The sequence below is a fragment of the Cnephaeus nilssonii genome, assembly GCF_951640355.1.
Source record: "Cnephaeus nilssonii genome assembly, chromosome: 5".
Classification (NCBI taxonomy): Eukaryota; Metazoa; Chordata; class Mammalia; order Chiroptera; family Vespertilionidae; genus Cnephaeus; species Cnephaeus nilssonii.
The window spans coordinates 45,222,141-45,241,932 of NC_137076.1; the positions used below are offsets into that span (position 1 = coordinate 45,222,141).

The window sequence follows — 19,792 nt, forward strand, 5'->3', positions numbered from 1 at the left end:
TCCGTTTAGCTCATCAATTACATGAGAGTAATTTGCCGTGAAGGGCCACATTCTGAAATGAACTGAATTTTTCCCCATCTGGGCAAGTGACAGCCTGGTAAGTTTTCTTCTTAAGAATCCCAGCACTGTCCCTTCTTCAGCTACTTTTTCTCTCAAAAACAGTAGTTTTTCTCAAATGGTTGCATCTTATCCTTTTGTCCTAAGTTCTCCATCCTGAGATGAGCAATGTTCATTCATTCAACAACAAATACTGCTGTGCCTCCTGCAAGTAAATTATCAAGCATATGCTAGGCTGCTTCTGATAGGCTATAAGGAAGCAGGACCTGGGTCCGTCTGGTTCACTCCTGAAAACCCAGGCCTGGCATGGTGCCTGGCACATAGTTGGAAGTTGTGTATTTATCATAACTGGGCACCAACTACCTGTGTGGCACAGCAGCGACACGGGAGCTCTGCCTGACCCTACGGCACCCACAGCTTCTGGGAGCCCTCCTCCCTCCCCGCCCAGCTGAAGGGCAGAGGAGGCTGGGGGAAGGAAATGTGAAGATTGCTGTTAAGTTACAGACCTGAAGGGCCAAAGTAGGAACGGGTGCTGATGATCCAAAATTCCCAGAACTTTGCTACTTAATGCTCACGGAGATCCCTCCACTGTGCCAGGCGCTACGGCCTTCAAAATAGAAAGCTGTCAAGGTTGATGGCTGTTTTGAGGAAAACAGCTCCAAGAAAAACATGCATTTCTGTACCAATATATTTTAAATCGTGGCTGTCATTAAGTCTGTGCTGGTCTAACAACCTGGTTTGGCAGCAGTATTTCATTACGGAATAAAACAGGCCATTCTCTGGGCGCCGCCTAATGCGGGCCAAACACAAGCACACGTTCCACCTCTGCAGAAACAGAACGCCCTGTTCATTCAGGGCAATGACTAATTTTTTAATGCTTTAGGTCCTGGTTTTAAACAGAATGTTTTCAACTTAGGAGTCCTTCGCTACTAAAATCATAGTTGACTATTGCTATTTCTCCCATTTTATAAGTATTGTGTTTACCAAAATAAAACACTTGAACATTGTGCTTAAGGTAGTGCTAATTTTTTTTTCAAGTTTAATGTAATCATTTAGGCCCAGGTACATAATGCATGTAAGCAGTAATAAAATGCTTATAATACTTTTTAAAAATTCCCTTTCTCCCTGCTCCCTGGCCAATGTTCTCTTCCCCAAATGCAGCCACTTTTTAGCTTATTTGGTTCTTCTGGAACTTAACCCAAATCGGTACAGAACACGTGTTCACTCTGGAGTCCTCACTGGTCCCGCTCCTGTCGGAATCGGTAGTCCTCTAGTTCCCTGCGTGGTCACGTACCTGGTACTTTCCTTTAAGGCCATCTTGGGGATTCCCTTTGCCTGTCACGTGACTCCTGTTTCTTGGATCAATATTCCTTTCTCTTTCCTTTATTTATCCCCCCTTGTCTTGCTAGATAATATTCTCTAGTTGCTTCCTAGGGAAAAAAAAATGCTTTGAGGTGGTTTTCTTTTGTTTGTTTGTTTGTTTTGTTTTTTTAGCAAGTACATGTCTGAAAATGTCTTTTTTCTACCTTCCTGCTTGATTGTTTGGCTGGTTATAGAATTATAGGTTGAAAGTCACTTTCTGTCCGACGTGGGAGTCACTGCCTCACAGTCTCTAGAGTCTGGTATTGCTGTATATACAATGATTCCTGATCCTTTGTAAATATATCCTAGTTTTTCCCTGGAAGGCTTTAGAATTGTCTCTTCATCCCAGTATAATGAAGTTTCATTGTGACATAGCCTTGACAATTTAAGATTTTAAAATTTACTTTGGTGGAGGCTTTCAATCTGGAAATTCATGTTACTCCCTTCTGAGAAATCTTCTTGTATTATTGATTTCCTTCTGTTTCCTCTCATCTCTTACTAGTTAGAGATTAGACTAATTTAATTGTAATTGATTTTTTAATGTTCATATTTTTTCTTTTATTTTTTCCCATCACTTGGACTTTTTGTTCTACTTTGGGGAGATTAACTCAGATATATAGTATGAAATGTCTAACCTGTTTTGAATCTCTGTACTGATTTGTTTTAACTAAAAATACAATATGAATTTCAATAGATGCATTTTGCTACATTATTTTAGTGTACTTCACTTATTTAATTCATAGATAACATTTATCAATAGAGTGGCCTGATTTTCTCAGCATAGTTTCCTTGTGACCATTTCAATTATTGTCCTGTTTTGCTCTCCCAAGTGTCCTGTTTTGAGTGGTAAATGACATGGTCACACTATTTCCTGAGTACTGAGTATGCACAAAGTGCTTTTCTAAGTGCTGTATATATAACAACACGCCTATACAACAACCCAGCGGAGTAGATCCTGTTACCATCATTTTAAAGGTTGAGAAACTGAGGCATAAAATGCTTAAATAACTCCAAGATATCACAGCTAATAGGTAGTGACGCTGGGACTTAAACTCTTGCTCTTAATCTCTGTATAGTTACTGATTCATAACTGCTTACTATCCCCTATTTGAGGGGAGGGGTGGTAGGTTATTTCTGACTTTGTATTACTGCAAACACTTTGGAGCTTCCTTGGAGCTAAACTTTGTGCATCTCCTCTATTATTTCTTTGGGAAAGATAAATCCCCAGTGAAACCAGCTTTCTTGATTTAGCACTCTTCCAGCTATGCCATGTTGTGCACCTCGTGACAGTGGGTGCTCACTAACAAATCTTATGAATATGTCAAGGCAACTGGGAGAGCCAACACTCTAACATGAGCTGTGTCTCAGGCCCTGGCTGGGGTGGCTCAATTGGATGAACGTTGTCCCATGCACCGAGAGGTCACCAGCTGGATTCCTGGTCAGGGCACATGTCCACGTTGCAGGCTCCTTCCCCCGTAGGGGGCGTGTAGGAGGCAGCCGATTGAGGTTTCTCTCCCTTTCCCTTCCTCTCTGTCTCTCTAAAATCAATAAAAACATATTTTAAAAGAGCTGTGTCTCTGTGACTCTCGAGTAAGTGAGAAGTTGGGGGGGGGGGGGGGGGCGGCGCTGTGGTTAATTTGATCCTTTAATGCTCACGTGGCTCTTCCCCTCCATGGCTGACATCCAGTTTGGTTGTCCTTACCTGGGAGGTGACAGCCTCCTTCACACCCCCATCTAATGACAATGGAAGATTATGGGAACTTGAAGTTCCTTAAGACATCATTCTCAAGACAAATCTATAAGCCGGCAAATAAGTGGCAAATATTTCAAGCCCCCAGTTGGCAAAGAGGCAACTTGGTCGTGACATTAGGTCAGAGGCCTGTCGGCAGCTCCTTTATGGAATGCTGCTTACCCGTGAGTAATTCTGTCGGTTTCATAATCTCAGCAACTCTTTCATTTGCATGGATAAAATTTTCACTCAAGGAGACAGCCAGAGATTTTCCTAAAATTTTCTTTCTAAAACCAGCTTAACTTTGGTCTCTCCCAGGAAGTCATCACGACTTGAACTCCTCCAGCTTCTCCAGCCAGAACGATACCAACTTGGGCTGTTATGACGACAAGAAGGACTGGAGTTTGCAAATATGTATTGAATGCCCCATTTTGCCAAGCACTGTGTCAAGGGAAAAAGAAAAACAAGATACTTCCATGCCCCGCAATTTTCAGTAATGGTGTGTAACTTCCACCGCAGTCCTTACATCTTCAAACAAACAAAAAGCCTTGTCCATCCACTGCTGTACATTCTCTTATGGCCTCTTAATTGGACGGTAAACTGGTTGTCCATTTCCTATCTGTGCTTTTTATTCTTTTTGTTCAAATTAGAAATACTGTGTGTATAAATTGGAAAACACCAATCGCAAACAACTGTATGAAAATGAGTTAACCATCAAGTCACATATCTAGAGAAACTTCAGTTATTTAGCACAAGAGGATGTTTCAATTCAGAAGGAAATAAAAAGAGTTTACACACACACACAATTACTGCAATCATTCTCCATCAATGTACATTGTATGGAAATGTGCTGTTTGTGTCAGTCTGTCCTGAAAGTCTGGGAGCTACTTGAGAGTGAGGACTGTGCTTATTAATTTTTAAAATATTTTTATTGACTTCAGAGAGGAAGGGAGAGGGAGAGAGAGATAGAAACATCAATGATGAGAGAGGATCAAGCCTGCAACCAGGACATGTGCCCTGATGGGGAATCCAATCGTAACCTCCTGGTTCATAGGTCAATGCTCAACCCCTGAGCCACTCCCGCTGAGCTCCGCTTATTAATTTTTAATGTTCTGAGCACCTGGCTAGTAGCAGCTCTTCGTTTAACGTTTGTTGGAGTATACTTTTATTAGGATGCAATACATTGTATGGCACACCATTGATTTAGTAACAGGTTTACATGGGAGGAAAGAAAGAGGAGCCAGGTTTGTACACTACACTTATAAACTATTATAAAACACATCCTGATTTCAAGAAAGTTAAAATTTTTAAAGTACGTCTCAGAATGGAGGAAATCCTGTAATTGTCCTTTACTGGACTTCTAGTCTCAAAAATACTGAGGATTTTGCCTCCGTTATGTCAGCAGACAGAAATTCTTTAGCATTGGTTATATTGACTAAAATCATCCTAGTCTTCCTACAATGTTTTTTTTTTTCTGAGACCACATATTTGTCTGTTATTGTTTTCTTGAATTTCCTTTTCCTTCAAAATTCTTCAATGACTTTTTATAGCCTTCTGTTGTCTGAAGGGCCCCACTGTTAAGCTCCTTTTCTGCTTTAGTGGCCCTCATTCATCTTGTCCTCCGTGTGGGTACCCCTGCCCCCACCCAAGGCTCAGTCCCCATCTTTTCTCAGTCTTCACTAGTGGTACTCAACCCTGGATGTGCATCAGATTACCTGAGGAGCCCTTTAAAAACATCCAAGCCCAGATCCCAACCCGTGTTAATGGACTCAGTCTACTTGGAGTGAAATGTTAGTTCTGGGGCCCTGGGGCCCTTGGTCATGTAACTGAACCTCTGAAATCCAATTAAGATGATGTTAAAATCTGCTTCATCCGAGTAGTGAACACATTCTAACTCCCCATCATTATAGAAAACTTTTTCTATGTATGTAAAGCCCAAGTTTCTTTGAAAGCTCCATCAAATCCTTCGTCCTTCCCACAGCCCTCCGTAATCACTATTTATTTTGGCCCGTTTGCAAAGCACACTGAAAATGGAAGATGGGCCTGTTAAAAATGAAATAGTTTCCTAGTGCATCTTCTTATTACTGTTCTTGTCACCTTTCAATCCATTCTCCACAGAGGACTCCAATATTCTGGTGATCTTAGGAAAAAATTTGAATCATGTTGCTTCTTTTTTTGCATCTTCTAATAAATTATCTTTGTTCCTAGATTAAAATCCGAATTCTCTAATCTGGACACAAGATCCTGCAAAACCTGACCCTCGCCTTGCTATCCTCCCATTGGTTTCTGTCGTCAGCTGCACTGGTCCTAGTTTGATATGTTCTTTCCTACCTCGGGGCCTTGTGCATGTTGTTCCCTCTGCCAGGAAAGAGCTTATACTCACCTTTTCAAAGTCAGTTTAACAATTACTTCTTGGTGAGCACTTCTCCGATCCTCAGTCCAGGTAGATGTCCCTAGTAAAGCCTCTTTACACCCCATAAATAGCCTTTGTAATGAAATGTCTTATCATAAACTGGGTGGAATAGAGCAGAATATAAACTTTTTCTTGATCTACTGCTAACTAGTATGTTATTTGATTTGTTGCCACAAGCATGAATTACATTGTACTTAAAATTTTTCATTAAAAAGCATCAAACACAGAATAATGTTCCTAAGTCATTTAGTTGTTTAATGTCTCTCTCCTCCCCTAGCATACAAGTTCCAAGAAGGGCCTATACGGGGCCTGTTTTGTTCACCACTGTGTCCACGGGACCTAGCATTGATTCAAACACAGGAAGTGCTGAATTTAGTGAGTGATGGTTGTTGACTAAGAAAGTCAGAACATGAAAATTAACTGGGAGGCTAAGCACTAACCTTGCCCGGGAAAGAGACAGCCCTCAGTCACACTCAGAGAATGCAAGGGAGTGGGCACACCTGGGCCTGTCCTAGTCAGTAGCCTATTCAGGAGCATCTTCCCAGTCTTTTAAGCACTTGGATGTGTGGAAAGTCTCCAGAGGGAGGCAGCACTTTAGATGATTGACATCTGAACTAGTTACAAATAGGACCTGAGCCAGAGGCTACTGACTAGCCCAGGGGGTCATCAATACACTAAAAAAATTTTGGTTTTAACTTTTCTAGTTATAACTATCATTATTAATTTGTCACTCAACATATGCAAATTAGTTTTGTTATTTTTTTCATATCTATCTACCTATATATATCCAAATTTCCAATTGAATCTATAGTCCCCTAAGTACAAGGTCATTTTCATAAATGTTTTGAATCCTCATGACCTGGCACAATCTGTATCATATTCCCTGGAATGAATGCTGCCAACATTCTTTCATCCATGGGAAATGTTCCAAGCTTCAATATTTCTCAGATACTTTCTAACAAGTTTTTTATGTTTAAATAAATGCAGCACATTTTCACACTTATATCACCAATGCCTGTTGACGTTTCTTTGATTTTCAGTGGCCTTTAATGTGTTTTTTCAAGGGGGGGGGGGGAGTTGCTTGAAATCTTTTGTAGCACATTTGTAGGTAGATGCTTATAATATTATCTGAGCAAAGTGGGATATTTTAATGAGAACGTGTGTTTAACGTGCAATAAATTGTAACTATTTCCTTATGGTTTTAAACATAGGCTATGCTTCATGTATAAGTGATAGGAATTGCCTAATGAGATCTTTTGTGGTCCTGAGAGCGTGTTGTAGTAACTAGTAGACTTTTGACATAGGGGTGGAGGGTCTGTCTCTTTTTGGTTCAGTTTGTGTTGTTGTGTTATAGCAGAAAGAGCCTACAATCCGTTCATTTTGCACATACTAATGCTGTATCCTCCAACAGTGAAAAATGACGTGAATTAGGCTCCAGAAACCCTTGCCACCCAAAAGCTAAGGCCAACAAAGACATTACTAAATCCCAAGTCTTGTAGAGCCGTGCTGATGGATCCTTCCCCTCTTAGGAATCCGGATTATATGTTACATCCAGGTGACAAGCCTAGATGTACTCTTTCCCTGTAATTTAACATACCTTGAGCCAGACATGTTTAATTTAGGTTACAGGCAGCCTCGAGATAGCGTGAATTCAAGCCATTGTGTGACTTCAGTAGGATTCCATTTATTAACCAAGATTACCCACTATGATGGTTTCTAGGCCAACTGCATGACATGAGCTTTTCTTTTCTTCTTTTTTTTTTCCCCCCAAAACAATTATATTGTTGTTTTCCACTGAAAGTAGTATTTATATAGTAAAAGCTACCCTGCTCATCCAGTCCCGCTGGTTCTCTTTTTCTCCCCTATAGTCAATGCTGGCTTTGCCCATTTCCTCCTTTTAATTAAAATCTAAAGATAGTGAAAATTTTGTGCTTATTTGGAATAAAAAAGAAATGAAGCGGTAATATACTTAAAAGTTTTTTAAAAAGTAACGCTTTTATGAATTTAGGAAGGAAACGAATTAATTGAAAAATCATTCATATGTGCTTACCATGGGTTTTGGTATCTGTGGCTTATTGCTTCACTAGCAGCTCGTCTTTGTTCTTTATGCTGTAAAAGGAAGAAAGTTAATGTATCTGAATTCCAAGTTCAAAAGGCACCAACATGTTCCTAATCAAAAGAGAAGTGAGGGTAGGAAATTAAATAGGAAATGCTAAATTCAGGTACAAGAATATGGTGTTTTGATTTTTTTCATTTTTAATCTATTTATATAAAAGTACTGCACCATTCAAATTCTTTGAATAAGTACACATTGAAAACAAGTAAACTAAAATTATGACAATACCACTTTTTCTTTTTGAGAAGAAAACAGAGATCATCAGTTGTCTCATTCATAGTTGGGCATAATTTTCCCCAAAACAAAGTTAAATTTGCATTATAAATTATCAAAAGTATATTTTATTTCATTTTTTAATTAGTTTACCTTCAATATTATTTTGTATTAGTTTGAGGTGTACAACATAGTGGTTAGATAATAATATACTTTACAAAGTGTTCTCTCTGATATTCCCAGTACCTACCTGGCACCATACATAGTTATTACAATACTAGAGGCCCGGTGCATGAAAATTCATGCACTGGAGGGGGGTCCCTCAGCCTGGCCTGCCCCCTCTCACAGTCCAGGAGCCCTCATGGGCAGGAGGTGACCCGGCAATCAGGGGAAGGCGACGCCCCCATCACACCTCTGCTGCTGCCACTGCTGGCAGCACAAGCCTCGGCTCACCCTGGTTACCTGTGCCTCAGGCCAGCCCTGAGTGGCTGGGCAGCCGCCATCTGAGGCTTGCCTGCACCTCAGGCCTGCCCTGGGCGGCTGGGGGACTCCGGAGACAGGTGCAGCAAGGCCTGGCCAGGCAGGCCAGGCCCCACTGTAAACCTGCTGCCCCGGTGGGGCTGAGGGGACAGAGCACCGCCATCTTGTGACTGTGGGCGCCGCCATCTTTGAAGGCATGACAATCAATTAGCATATTCCCTCCTTATTGGCTGTGGGCGCCATCTTTTGCGATGGTGTGAGGTCAATTAGCATATCCCCTCATTAGATAGGATTATCGACTATATTTCCTATGCTGTACTTGACATCTCTGTGACTATTTTTAAGTGCCAAATTGTACGCCTTAATCCCTTTGCCTTTTTCATCTATCCCTTCAAACCCCTCCCATCTGGCAACCATCCATCTGTTCTCTGTATCTATGAGTCTGTTTCAATTTTGACTCTTGAACTGAGGAGAAAAAGGTACAAGTGAAATAAATATGATCCTATGTGATTTACTTTCTATCTCTGTAAAAGTATTGGGTAGCAAGAAGAGCGTCTTCAGTGATCTCTGGGCTCCTTTCTCTCTTTATGAGTCCGTGTCTAAATAAACAGGCTTTTGAAACTACTATTGGTCAGTTAGACTCAAAGAGTTGAGGTCTCTTCACTTTACCTTCACAGAATTAGAAAACGTGGTGGTAATATTGTAGGAAAGAGCTGAATTACACATAGATAGCTGTGGTTCAGTGTAGATCTGGAAACTCCTTTCAGAAAAGCATAATTTGATAAAATATTTGGCAGCTTAGAACCAGTTCTCACATTAAAAAAAAATCCCCTCACCCTCTCGAGTACACGGAAATTATCTATTATCACTGAATAAGTGACCTCTATATACTGCCTCCTTTTCCCCAGGCACCAGTCAGTGGATGGCACATCTTAGGCCTAAACTTGGGGGGTAGGGGTGTCACATTTACAATGACAAGGTTTTGGTCTGTAATCATTTCTAAGTTTTCCATACCTGGGGTGGGAAACAATGATATGGATTATCAAACATATTTCACTTCAGTTTGGAATGCATTTTTTTGTTTGTATTGATTTGGAGTGCTATATTCATACAAAGTAGCAAATCATATTATGATAATTTCAACATCAGAGGAATGACCTAGTACTTTTTAAAAAATCTTTCCTTTGCCCTGGCCAGGTGGCCCAGTTGGTTGGAGCATGGTCCCAAGCACCAAAGGTTAGGGGTTTGATTCCCTGTCAGGGCACATACCTGGGGGGTTGGATCCCTGGTGTGTGTGTGTGTGTGTGTGTGTATGTGTGTGTGTCCCTCCTTCCCTCCCTCCCCTCCCTCTCTAAATTCTTTCCCTTCCCTGCCCCCCCCCTCCCCCCTTCAAGCTTTGGTTTAGAATAACTTTCCTGATCAAGAGCTTCAGAGTTACTTGTTTTAGAAAAGCAGATCTGTGTACCTAAGTCATCTACTTGGGGATGAAGACCTGAAATCTTGATCACTTCTGGCTCTTTAATGTCCATGTGTAGAATAAATGAAGTGACAATTGAGATATTAATGCAGGGTTTCCCCACTATTCCACAGAAAATTTGAAAAGTCATCATCTGTATAATGGAAAGGTCATGGCATAATTTTATTTCTTCAATTGATTTCTGGCACATTGATTCCCTGAAAATTGACCTTATCAATAGACTTAAAAATAATTTTATTATCGCTTCTGGACAAATTTTCCAGGACTTGGATGATCTTCTGTGATCTTCATTCACATTTTTAATAACAAAAAAATTGCATCTTCTTAATCTGGAAAGACTTTTCTTAAAACAGAATAGCAGATCCCTCCCCCCCTCCCCATTTCTCCTATGTATTAGTGTATAACATCATAAAAATTTCGTTAATATATCTAATTTTGACTTTCCTTACTAGAAAGAACCACTTCCCATCTCTATAACTATGAGGTCTTTCTCTCCAGTAGAATGAATACAATGGCAATGCATTTTAAGAATGCATAGACACTAGGGTTTCTCTTCTCCATCCTCCTCTGTAACATAGAGCTCTTAGTACCAAACATTTGAGTGGAAAATCCCCTAAGGCTACCTTTTCTTATGCTAATAGGGTTTTTTCCTTCACTTACCTCAATTTGCAAAATATTACTGTTAACCCCTTAGGTGTCTTTCTTCCCACAGTCAGTGAGAAGCATTCTCTTTGTTGAAGCTGGATCACCAGCTTGCATAATGCTGCCTATTCTAGACTTGAACTGTTGAAGGAAGCAAGGGGGCAGAAAGGCCTTTGTGTGAATGGGGCATTTAAAGTATTCATTTTATATTCAGAGCATGAGTAGAAACAAAACAATTCTTTCTGAAAAATGTCAGTGGTTAAGGCATGGATTCTGAGATGCATTTTTCTTATTAAAAAGCAAAAAATGAACAATGCAGAGAGACTCATACTTCATTTTATGACATATTATATATGTGCACCAATATAAATTACATTCTGGTCTCTCTTTTTTTTTTAACTGCACTGTTTTTAAATAATTTGAAAACATACATCAACTTTCAGCACATAGACTAAACAATAGGTTTTGTGAGTTTGTTTTTTTGTGTGTGTGGAAATATCCAAATAATTAAAAAAATCCATGTAGGCAGGAAAATGGAGTGTATATAGGTATTAATGACACTAAATCCCATTTACTGAGACATTACACTAGATACTATGCTAAGTGCTTTACTCACATATCTCACTTAATCCATTTAACAATCCTCCAAGATATTATTATTATCCCTGGGGTAGACAAAATTCTAAGACAGATCCCCCAAGATTCTCACTCCTTGGTATACCTACCTTCTCTCAGGCATTCGACCAAATACTAATCCAGGAACTTTACTGCTGTGAAAGGATTTTGCAGATGTAATTAAGATCCCAAATCAGCAGACTAAGAAAGGGAGATTAACCCTCAGTGGGCCTAACTCTTACTGGCAAGGGAGATTTAGTGAGAGAGGGATTTCACATGAGGGAGATTTTTTTGTTGCTGATTTTAAAGATGGAGGAGGCCACGTGGTAACTTCTAGATGAAGAGAATGGCCACCCGCTGACTAACAGCCAGCAAAGAAATGGATCCTCAACCTACAGCCACAAAGAACTAAAATCTGCCACAACCACATGAACTTGGAAGAAACCGCTAGCCTCAGATGAGATCAGAGACATAATAACTAAAACCTTGATTTTAGCCTTGTGGGACCTGAGCAAAGAACCTGACCCTGCCTTCCCAGGACTTCTGACCTATAGAAAAGGTGTTGCTTTAAAGCAGCTAAATTTATGGTAAGAAAACTAATACAATCCCCATTTTATAGATGGGAAAACTGAGACATAAAAAACAGTAGGTAGACAGATAGCATGCAAAGAGAGAGAAGAGAAAATGAAAAGGTTTTCAACTGGCTACTTTCACTTATGTCACATTCAATTTTTCACTAAGGCCGTACACATAGATTTACCCTGAAAAGCATTATGCATACTAAGTTGCCTCACTTATGCTCAGAGAGAAGGCTAATACTTATTTTTTCTCTGTACTTCTCCAGGGACATAGATGTTTTCCTTATTCATATATTACTATGAATAATTATTATTCATAATAGTATTCCCATAATTCAAGATACACTAGGATTTTCTTTGAAAGCAAGATTAGAACTCATTCTGTGGGGAATTGTTAGGATTCGTAACCAATCGTTCTGCCAGGAGCCTTTATTCAGAACTTGTTGATGATCCCTACCAGAGTCTGAAATCTGAGAGGATTCAACTATTCAAGCTACTCAACAGCTTCCTAAGTCTCTATTTGTACTCAGTGCTCAGTTTCTGAAATGTAATCAAGTGCCTGTTTTGCAACTGCTCTCACCCTTGGAGTTTTCTAAGATGTTGGCACTATTGTTCATTCAAAGGTGAAAAAGTGTGCTTCTCCCAAGTTAATTGTCCAATTAGCCTCAGAATACAGAATTACACTAGGGGTGGCAGTTCAGGCATTGTGAACAGTAATAGTAGAACCAAGTTTCAATGAAAAATTACGTGGCAAATAGCTTTCAAATGACTACTGAATAAGCTAGGAGTAGAATAATAATGAATCTAAAATTAATTTAGATTACTTAAAAATTCATTACTTAAAAATTTGTTTACTTAAAAATTCATTTCTCCTCTTCTGCAACTTGGTCTCTTAACAATGACACTGTATGAGAAAAAAAGCAATCTCAATCTCTATCTCCCATCCTACATAATAAAAGGCTAATATGCAAATAGACAAAATGGCGGAACAACTGAACAACCAAACAAACAAACAACCAGTCACTATGACATGCACTGACCACCAGGAGGCATGTGCGAAAGATGGCGGGTGTTGGCAGCAGGCAGCAGAGCATGGAGCATGGCGGGCGTCGGCCGCGGGGGGGATGTTGGAGTAAGTGAGTGGGGGTGCCAGACCAAGGCGGGGCGCTGGTCGCTGTCATTGGGGCGAGCCTCCGGTGGTTACTGGAAATTCTTTGCTCCCTTGTGCCCTGGTTCCGCCCAGTGTTCGCACCTGCTGCTGGCACTGGAGCTGCCGCTCGCACCTGCTGCTGACTCCCGGCTCCAGCCCCAATCGCTAGCCGCTGTCAGCGAGTGAGAGCGGAGCTGGCACCATCAGTGCATGGGAGCAGGGATGCCAGCAGAGAGGGGACCGGGGGCTGCAGTGGGGGCGGCCAGGCAGGGACATGGAGGTTGGACCGAGACCTGCCCCTGTGCCCACCGCAGCCTCACGGCCCACAGTTCCTTTCAAGGTGCACGAATTCGTGCACTGGGCCCCTAGTATTTATCAATAATCGTCTATCAATAATTATTTATCAATAATTGTCAGTACAAAGTCAAATAAAACAGATCTGAACCTCAGTTTGCCTAAAGCCATTGGGGATGTGGCTGGGATTGTGCAGTCTAATTGCTAATAATAGTCACACTAAATACTTCAACAGCACAAAGAAACTCTCCTATGAATTCTTCCCCAACCGAAGGAACTCACATGAATTCCTACAGTACTTACTTTCAGTGCCATTTTTTGTGTGCCCAGAAACATGGCTGGGACGATACTGCAAGGGCCCCTATATTTAATAAACTGTTTCTCCCAAAGGTCTTAAAAAGCCAAGATAAATGCCAGATTTAGAAAACAGATGTTCTGGTATTTTAGGCACCTGTGCTTCAATCACGCCCAAGTTTTAAAATTCTTTGATAGTATATTTAAAGGGGCTGGGATACGGAGTCAAACCACAGGTTGATTAGAATCCATTCTAATTTATACAATTTTTTTCTTAGCCCTGAATCTCCCCTATCATCAGCAAATAATATTTGTTGAAAACCTATGGCATATGCTTAATTACTAACTTCAAGAAGTATAATTTTTAAAAAAGGTGAAGTTTACATTAAGACACAGACTCAAGATGTTACATCAAGCCCCACAAATGTTACTAACTACCATGACATATTTTTAACCTTCTTTCCTTAACTAAGGAATAAAATCACCCACTAGGTTCTAAATTGCATTGAGCTCCTTTTCCTTCCTTCTTCTTCTTTTTTTTTTTTTAATTGATTTTAGAGAGGAAGGGAAGAGAGAGAGATAGAAACATCAATGATGAGAAAGAATCACTGATCACTGCCTCCTGCACGCCCCCCACTGGGGATGGAGCTAGCAACTGGGGCACGTGCCCTGACTGGGAATCCAACCCTGACCTCCTGGTTCATAGGTCCATGCTCAACCTCTGAGCCATGCCGGCTGGGCCCTTTTCCTTCTTTCTTTTCCATGCTTCTACATCCTAACAACAGGTATGAAAATTAATAGGTATTTTCCCCCAATTTGCAAATAATTATCTATAAAGCAACCTCAACAAGTGAGAGGAAGCCCTTTGTTTAGCTGAGGAGCGGGGTCGCAGGGGCTGCGGCGCCCAGCGGGATGTGGAGGTGGCGGTGGCCCTGGCTACCCACAGAGGGGCTTCCCTTTGCAAACACATTCCTCACCGAGGGAGCGGCTCTGCACAGAGCGCTGGGAGCGCACACCAGGGGCACGCCTCCCTGGTGCTTTCCCGGTCTGCTAGAGAAAGGAAGCGTCAGACAGAAAGTTTATTTACAGGTGTTCAGACACAAGTAAAAGTTTATAAGGAAATGACTTCCTTCCATTTATTCGAGGAATCTTATAGAGTCAAGGTTTGTAAAAAGGGGAAAGTATAACGTCTGTGTATAAGGAGGTGCATGGTGCTAATATATTATTTTGAAGGGAAGGTTCTTTGGCCTCTGTAGGCGATGTTTCTCCCCACAGATGGTCAGCACGTGACACTTCCTTGCTGAAGGCTTCCGTGGCCTCAGAAAGTGCATTGCGCTATAGGCACTTCAGGAGGAAAGGTGCTGATGGAAGTATTTTTACATTAAGCCACAAACCAGTGCAAATAACTCTAAGAAGTATAAAGTGAGAACTGAACACACACCCATTGGGGGAGGAATAGCAACAACCCAAAGATGTGCCTAATTTTAGAAAAGCTATTTTCTATTTTGCTTGCATAACTCGGTTGAAAAAGAAAGCTTTATTTATCTTTTTTAAAGTTTTCTGGATTGAGCATACCATCTGGAGACTAGGACTGTGAGACTCAGAATTGGTGAATGTGATTCAACCAAATGAACCTATAGGTAAGTAAGAAATTTAGGGCAAAAGACACCCAGAAATTCTGAAATATGTGATTGGTGGTCTACATACCAGTCAACTCCACAATGGTAATATTTCTTTTTCCAGGTGAATTTGAAAATTGTCCCGGACACTGTCGTGTGAAGGTGGACAGTTTGGAAGACCGCACGGGGTCAGGCTGGGACAAGGAAAGAAGGTAATCTTTGGTAGGACCTCACTGTCTTCTCTATTTCTTCCCATAATGCCAAAGATTGTATTTGATCACCTGTTTTTGAAACATTACCAGGTGTTTATTAAATAAAAATTCAAAAATAACTGTTACTAAGCTATACCTTATTACATCAACTATGTGGGTGATATCTACTAGTAATTGATGTTAATATTATAAATGAAGTACATTGTGTACAAAGAATGCAGAATGGGAAGCTGGGAGAAAGTGGAGGGAACATGAAGAAAGGATGCATAACTTGTAAGAGAAGGCAATTGGAATTGAGCCCAGCCAATTAAAGAAAAATAATAACAAAACGTATACTCTATGCACATTCAGTCTGATGATCTGACTTCCTTTCCTGTCATTCATCTCATGTGCGCTGTATCTCCTCTAAGTCCTGAGTTCACAGCCTGAGTTCAATTCCTGGCTCCACCATTTACTGGCTGTGAGGCCTCAGGCAAGGGCCCTCACCTGTCAACACCTCAGTTTCCTCATCTGTAAAATGGAAATAATTACAGTGCCTTCCTCACGTAGTAAATATTTAGTCAATGGCAGCTTGTTTTATGTTTACTTTCTCTAAATAAATCACAGTGAGAAAAATGTCTGACGAAACAACCAGCTGAGGGTCCATTTATTCGACAGCCATCAAGAAACTCAACGTCAGACGTCTGTTCAAATGTCCATAAAACTGTCCCAAAGAAGCCTCTATATTTAATAACTGTGGAGCATGTGCCCAATTAAAAGTGAGGCAGAAGTTTCAAAGCCTCAAAGATTTTACTTTTATTATATTATACTGTACTGGTGGCCCGGTGCATGGATTCGTGCACATTGAAAGGAAATTAATTAGAAGAAAGATTTGTGCGGTAATTACATTACTGCAAAAAATTACGTGTCAAAATAGTATATATATTATTATAAAATTAAAACATGCATGCGATTGGCACCAGCGAGAGCTTTATATGTATTGTGCATGTGCGAACCATTGTTTATTTTTAAATTGCCAGTGCACATCATATGTACCTGCTGGTCGGTTGGTCAGACGGTTGGATGGACGGGTGGTCAGTCACTTAGCCTTTTATATATATAGATTACATGTAAATATGGTTATAAGTTCCCATAGTTCTCATAGTTCTCAGATTTTTCAAGTTGTTAGACTGTATAATGACATAGTGGTTGTAATATATGTCATGATTAATTGACTTAATATTGCCTTTGGATTCATACCTAGGAAGAGTTAACCATCAAATCCAGTATAATGTTGTTTCTGTGGAACATCAAATGGCTTAAATCATTAGGTCACAAGGTCAACGCACAGGAGCAGAAAGTGGACATGAGGAAGCCCACTGATTCTGTCCAGGTTTGGGTTAAAGAAAGGCCGGGAAAGAGAAGACGTGCCCGGCTAAGCAGCACTCAGAATTGTCCTCAATTTAGCATGGGGCTGAAACCAAAGGAAATGTTTCAAAGGTCTCCGCATATTCTTCCAGAAACAACATATATAGCTTGGCAGAGACCAATCCATTAAAAAAAAAAAGTACTGCTCTTAAATCTGAGATAATAACAAAAGCAGGGATCTTTGCTGGCTTACACCCACATGTATCATTATGGCGTTGTAACCCACACACGAGTGAGTAGGAAATAGCTAAACACAAAGGGATCCAGCAGAGAAACCCGATATTGTGATTTTTACTGACCTCCGCAATGTGGGGAAATTTTTCACGTGTCACTCAGCCTGGAAGTGATTATTTTTCCACCCAAATCCAGATGATCTGAACCCTCTGAGTGCCCCAAATAGGAGAGACCATCCCAGGTAGGAAGCAGCTGCCCCAGGCCGTGTTCCATGTGTCTACTGGAGGGGCGTGAGCTTTCCTAACTGTGAGCCTCCTGCAAACCTGGAGCAGTAAATTAGGAAGGGCAGCTGCGCATGCTATAGAAACCCACCAGATAAAGGTTTATGCCTAAAATCCGAGTTCCAGTGTTGCAGCGAGAGACACGGAGAAGTCTCTGAGGTTAGACTGAAGCAGTGCCCTCTTGACTGGGACTGCGGGTAAGGACGGCGGAGGGTGTGATAGAGGTCCATTAATAACAGAACCAGAGGACGAACAGGACATGGACCAAAACATTTCCTTAACTTACATCACATCAGGGAATTTACCCGCTCCTCTCATACAGTACTTGTAATTAGGAGCTTGTTTGCATGCATGGAGAGTGTATGTGTGTGTGTGTATTTATCAGCTCAAACATCAACTCACGCCAAGTCTAATTGATGGGAAGGAGCTGGATGAAGCACTGGGTGGATGAGGAACCCTAGTCTGAGGCTGGACTGGATGCCGAGGAGAAGTGTGTAGGGTACACTTGTAAGAGTAGCAGCCTTACATCAGAAAATTATATCGGTTCTTTGCTAATATGTATTATCATTCTAAATGAATTTTTTTGCTCTCATTATAAAGCTCTAAGTCCAAGGAACCCTCAGGGTTTAACATTGTTACCCAAAGGGCCTGGCTGGGTAGTTCAGTTGGTTAGAGCAGTGGTCGGCAAACTCATTAGTCAACAGAGCCAAATATCAACAGTACAACGATTGAAATTTCTTTTGAGAGCCAAATTTTTTTAACTTAAACTTCTTCTAACGCCCACTTCTTCAAAATAGACTCACCCAGGCCGTGGTATTTTGTGGAAGAGCCACACTCAAGGGGCCAAAGAGCCGCATGTGGCTCGCGAGCCGCAGTTTGCCGACCACTGCGTTAGAGAATCATCCCCATACACCAATGTTGTGGGTTTGATCCCCGGGCAGGGCACATACAAGAATGCATAAATAAGTGGAACAACAAATTGATGTGTAGGTGTTTCTCTCTCTCTCTCTCTCTCTCTTCCCCCCCCCTCCCTTCCTCTCTCTAAAAACCAATAATAAGAAAAGAAACAATTACTAACAAAATTCAAAATGCCAGGGCCAAGAAAGTGCAGAGATGAGAAGCAACAGCCCTGACAGCTTGTGTCGAACCAGACCAACTCCTGAGTGTGCCACGAGTTGGCAGAGAAAATGATCGTATGGCTCGCACTCAATCCCATGGGGGCTAAGAGGCCAGGGCTGCCAAGCAGAGGGTGACTCGGAGCCACCTGTGAAATCCGAATGGGATAAACGCCTCCTGGAAGGCGAAATCGTGGCTGACATCTCTGGTGGGCTCCCAGCTCGCTTCAAAGACCAGGCATGCTTGAAGGCACGCCATTTGAGCAGACCAATGTGTTCTTAAGTTAAAGATGAAAAAGGAAGAGAAGCTATACGCACTCAAGACAGGCAGACAGAGGGCTGTGCTCCAGAGCAAGGCGCCGGCCAAAGGGTACCCACACGGCAGTGACTGTTCGGGACGCTTCCAACCAGCTGCCTTGCCTTGGGGCTATACTCTCCTTGCTGGTGGCCAGTTTTGATATTTAATTAAATTTCGGATCTTTGTCTTTAGTGCCTAAGTGGAACAGGACACAGCTGAAAACCTGGGCATTCATTTCATCTCACTGGCACTAAGTAACATTAACCACAACCACCGCAGTACTGATAGCCGACAACCCAGTGCTAAGAGCTGAGATTTGGATGTCAACCACGTGCGATGCATCATGCTTAGTGCTTTCCTTGTGTTCTCACATTTAATACTCACAACGTAACAATAATAATAACAGCAAACACATAGAGCACACTGTTCCCAGCACTTTGCAAATATTAACTTGTTTACTGTGTACAACAGCCCAATAAGGTAAATAAGATTCATAATGAAACTGAAGCCAGAGAGAGGTTAAGGAACTAAGGCCACTCTCAGCTAGTAGGTGGCAGAACTAGAATCGGAATTCAGAGATTTTATGAAGCGGGCTCTCTAAACACTGCCATGAGGAGAGGAGGGGGCAGAGACACAGAGCGGTCAACTCCCCAGCCCAAGGTCACATGCCAGACCTACCTCAGGGTCAGCATTTGAACCCAGGTCTGTCTGATAGAGACTGAGCTCCCAATCACTCTCCTGTACTGCTGTGCAGGTTGGGCCAGAAAAGGGCTTTTCCTTTTGTTAAACTTGACCGTATGAGGCTGTACTCTATTGCCTTAAGATTCAAGGAAATCCAGTCATTGCCTAATTGATACAGTGCATGTTCCCTTTTCAGATAATGCAAAGGCCTGCTTGGGGGGGAAAAAAAAAGTCAGAATGCTTAAATTTTACTTCTAAAATCACCTGTGCTGTCTTCCTCCACAGAGGAGACTGTATGGGCTCTTCCCTGCATTTCAATCACCAAGAGGAATAGACAAGGTTTCTAAGGTCCCTCTGGACTTTTGACCTGAAGGCACTAGCCACACTGTGGCTTTCAGAGATCTGGGACTCATCTGTTCGCTGTCCATCCAGCCCAGCCTGCTTTTACACCACCCACTCGTAACAGAGTGCTGGGAGGGGCGGTGTGTGAATGCCGCAGCATGCATGTGAATCTGAAGCATCCCCAAGCCAAGCACCAGTGCGTTTGTGTTACCCACGGCTTCATTTTCTCCACACCTCTCCTCT

The 19,792-nt window shown here is 41.6% G+C and overlaps 1 protein-coding gene across 1 annotated transcript in view; it reads right to left on the reverse strand.

The window, feature by feature from the left end:
* Positions 1 to 19,792, reverse strand: part of SPMIP2 (sperm microtubule inner protein 2) — a gene marked incomplete at both ends in the record, with an annotated part of 67,506 nt that overhangs the window by 16,374 nt on the left and 31,340 nt on the right. The window contains one exon of the mRNA XM_079770247.1: positions 7,612 to 7,670. Coding sequence (XP_079626373.1) covers positions 7,612 to 7,670 — 59 coding nt within the window. The remainder of the gene's footprint in view (positions 1 to 7,611; positions 7,671 to 19,792) is intronic.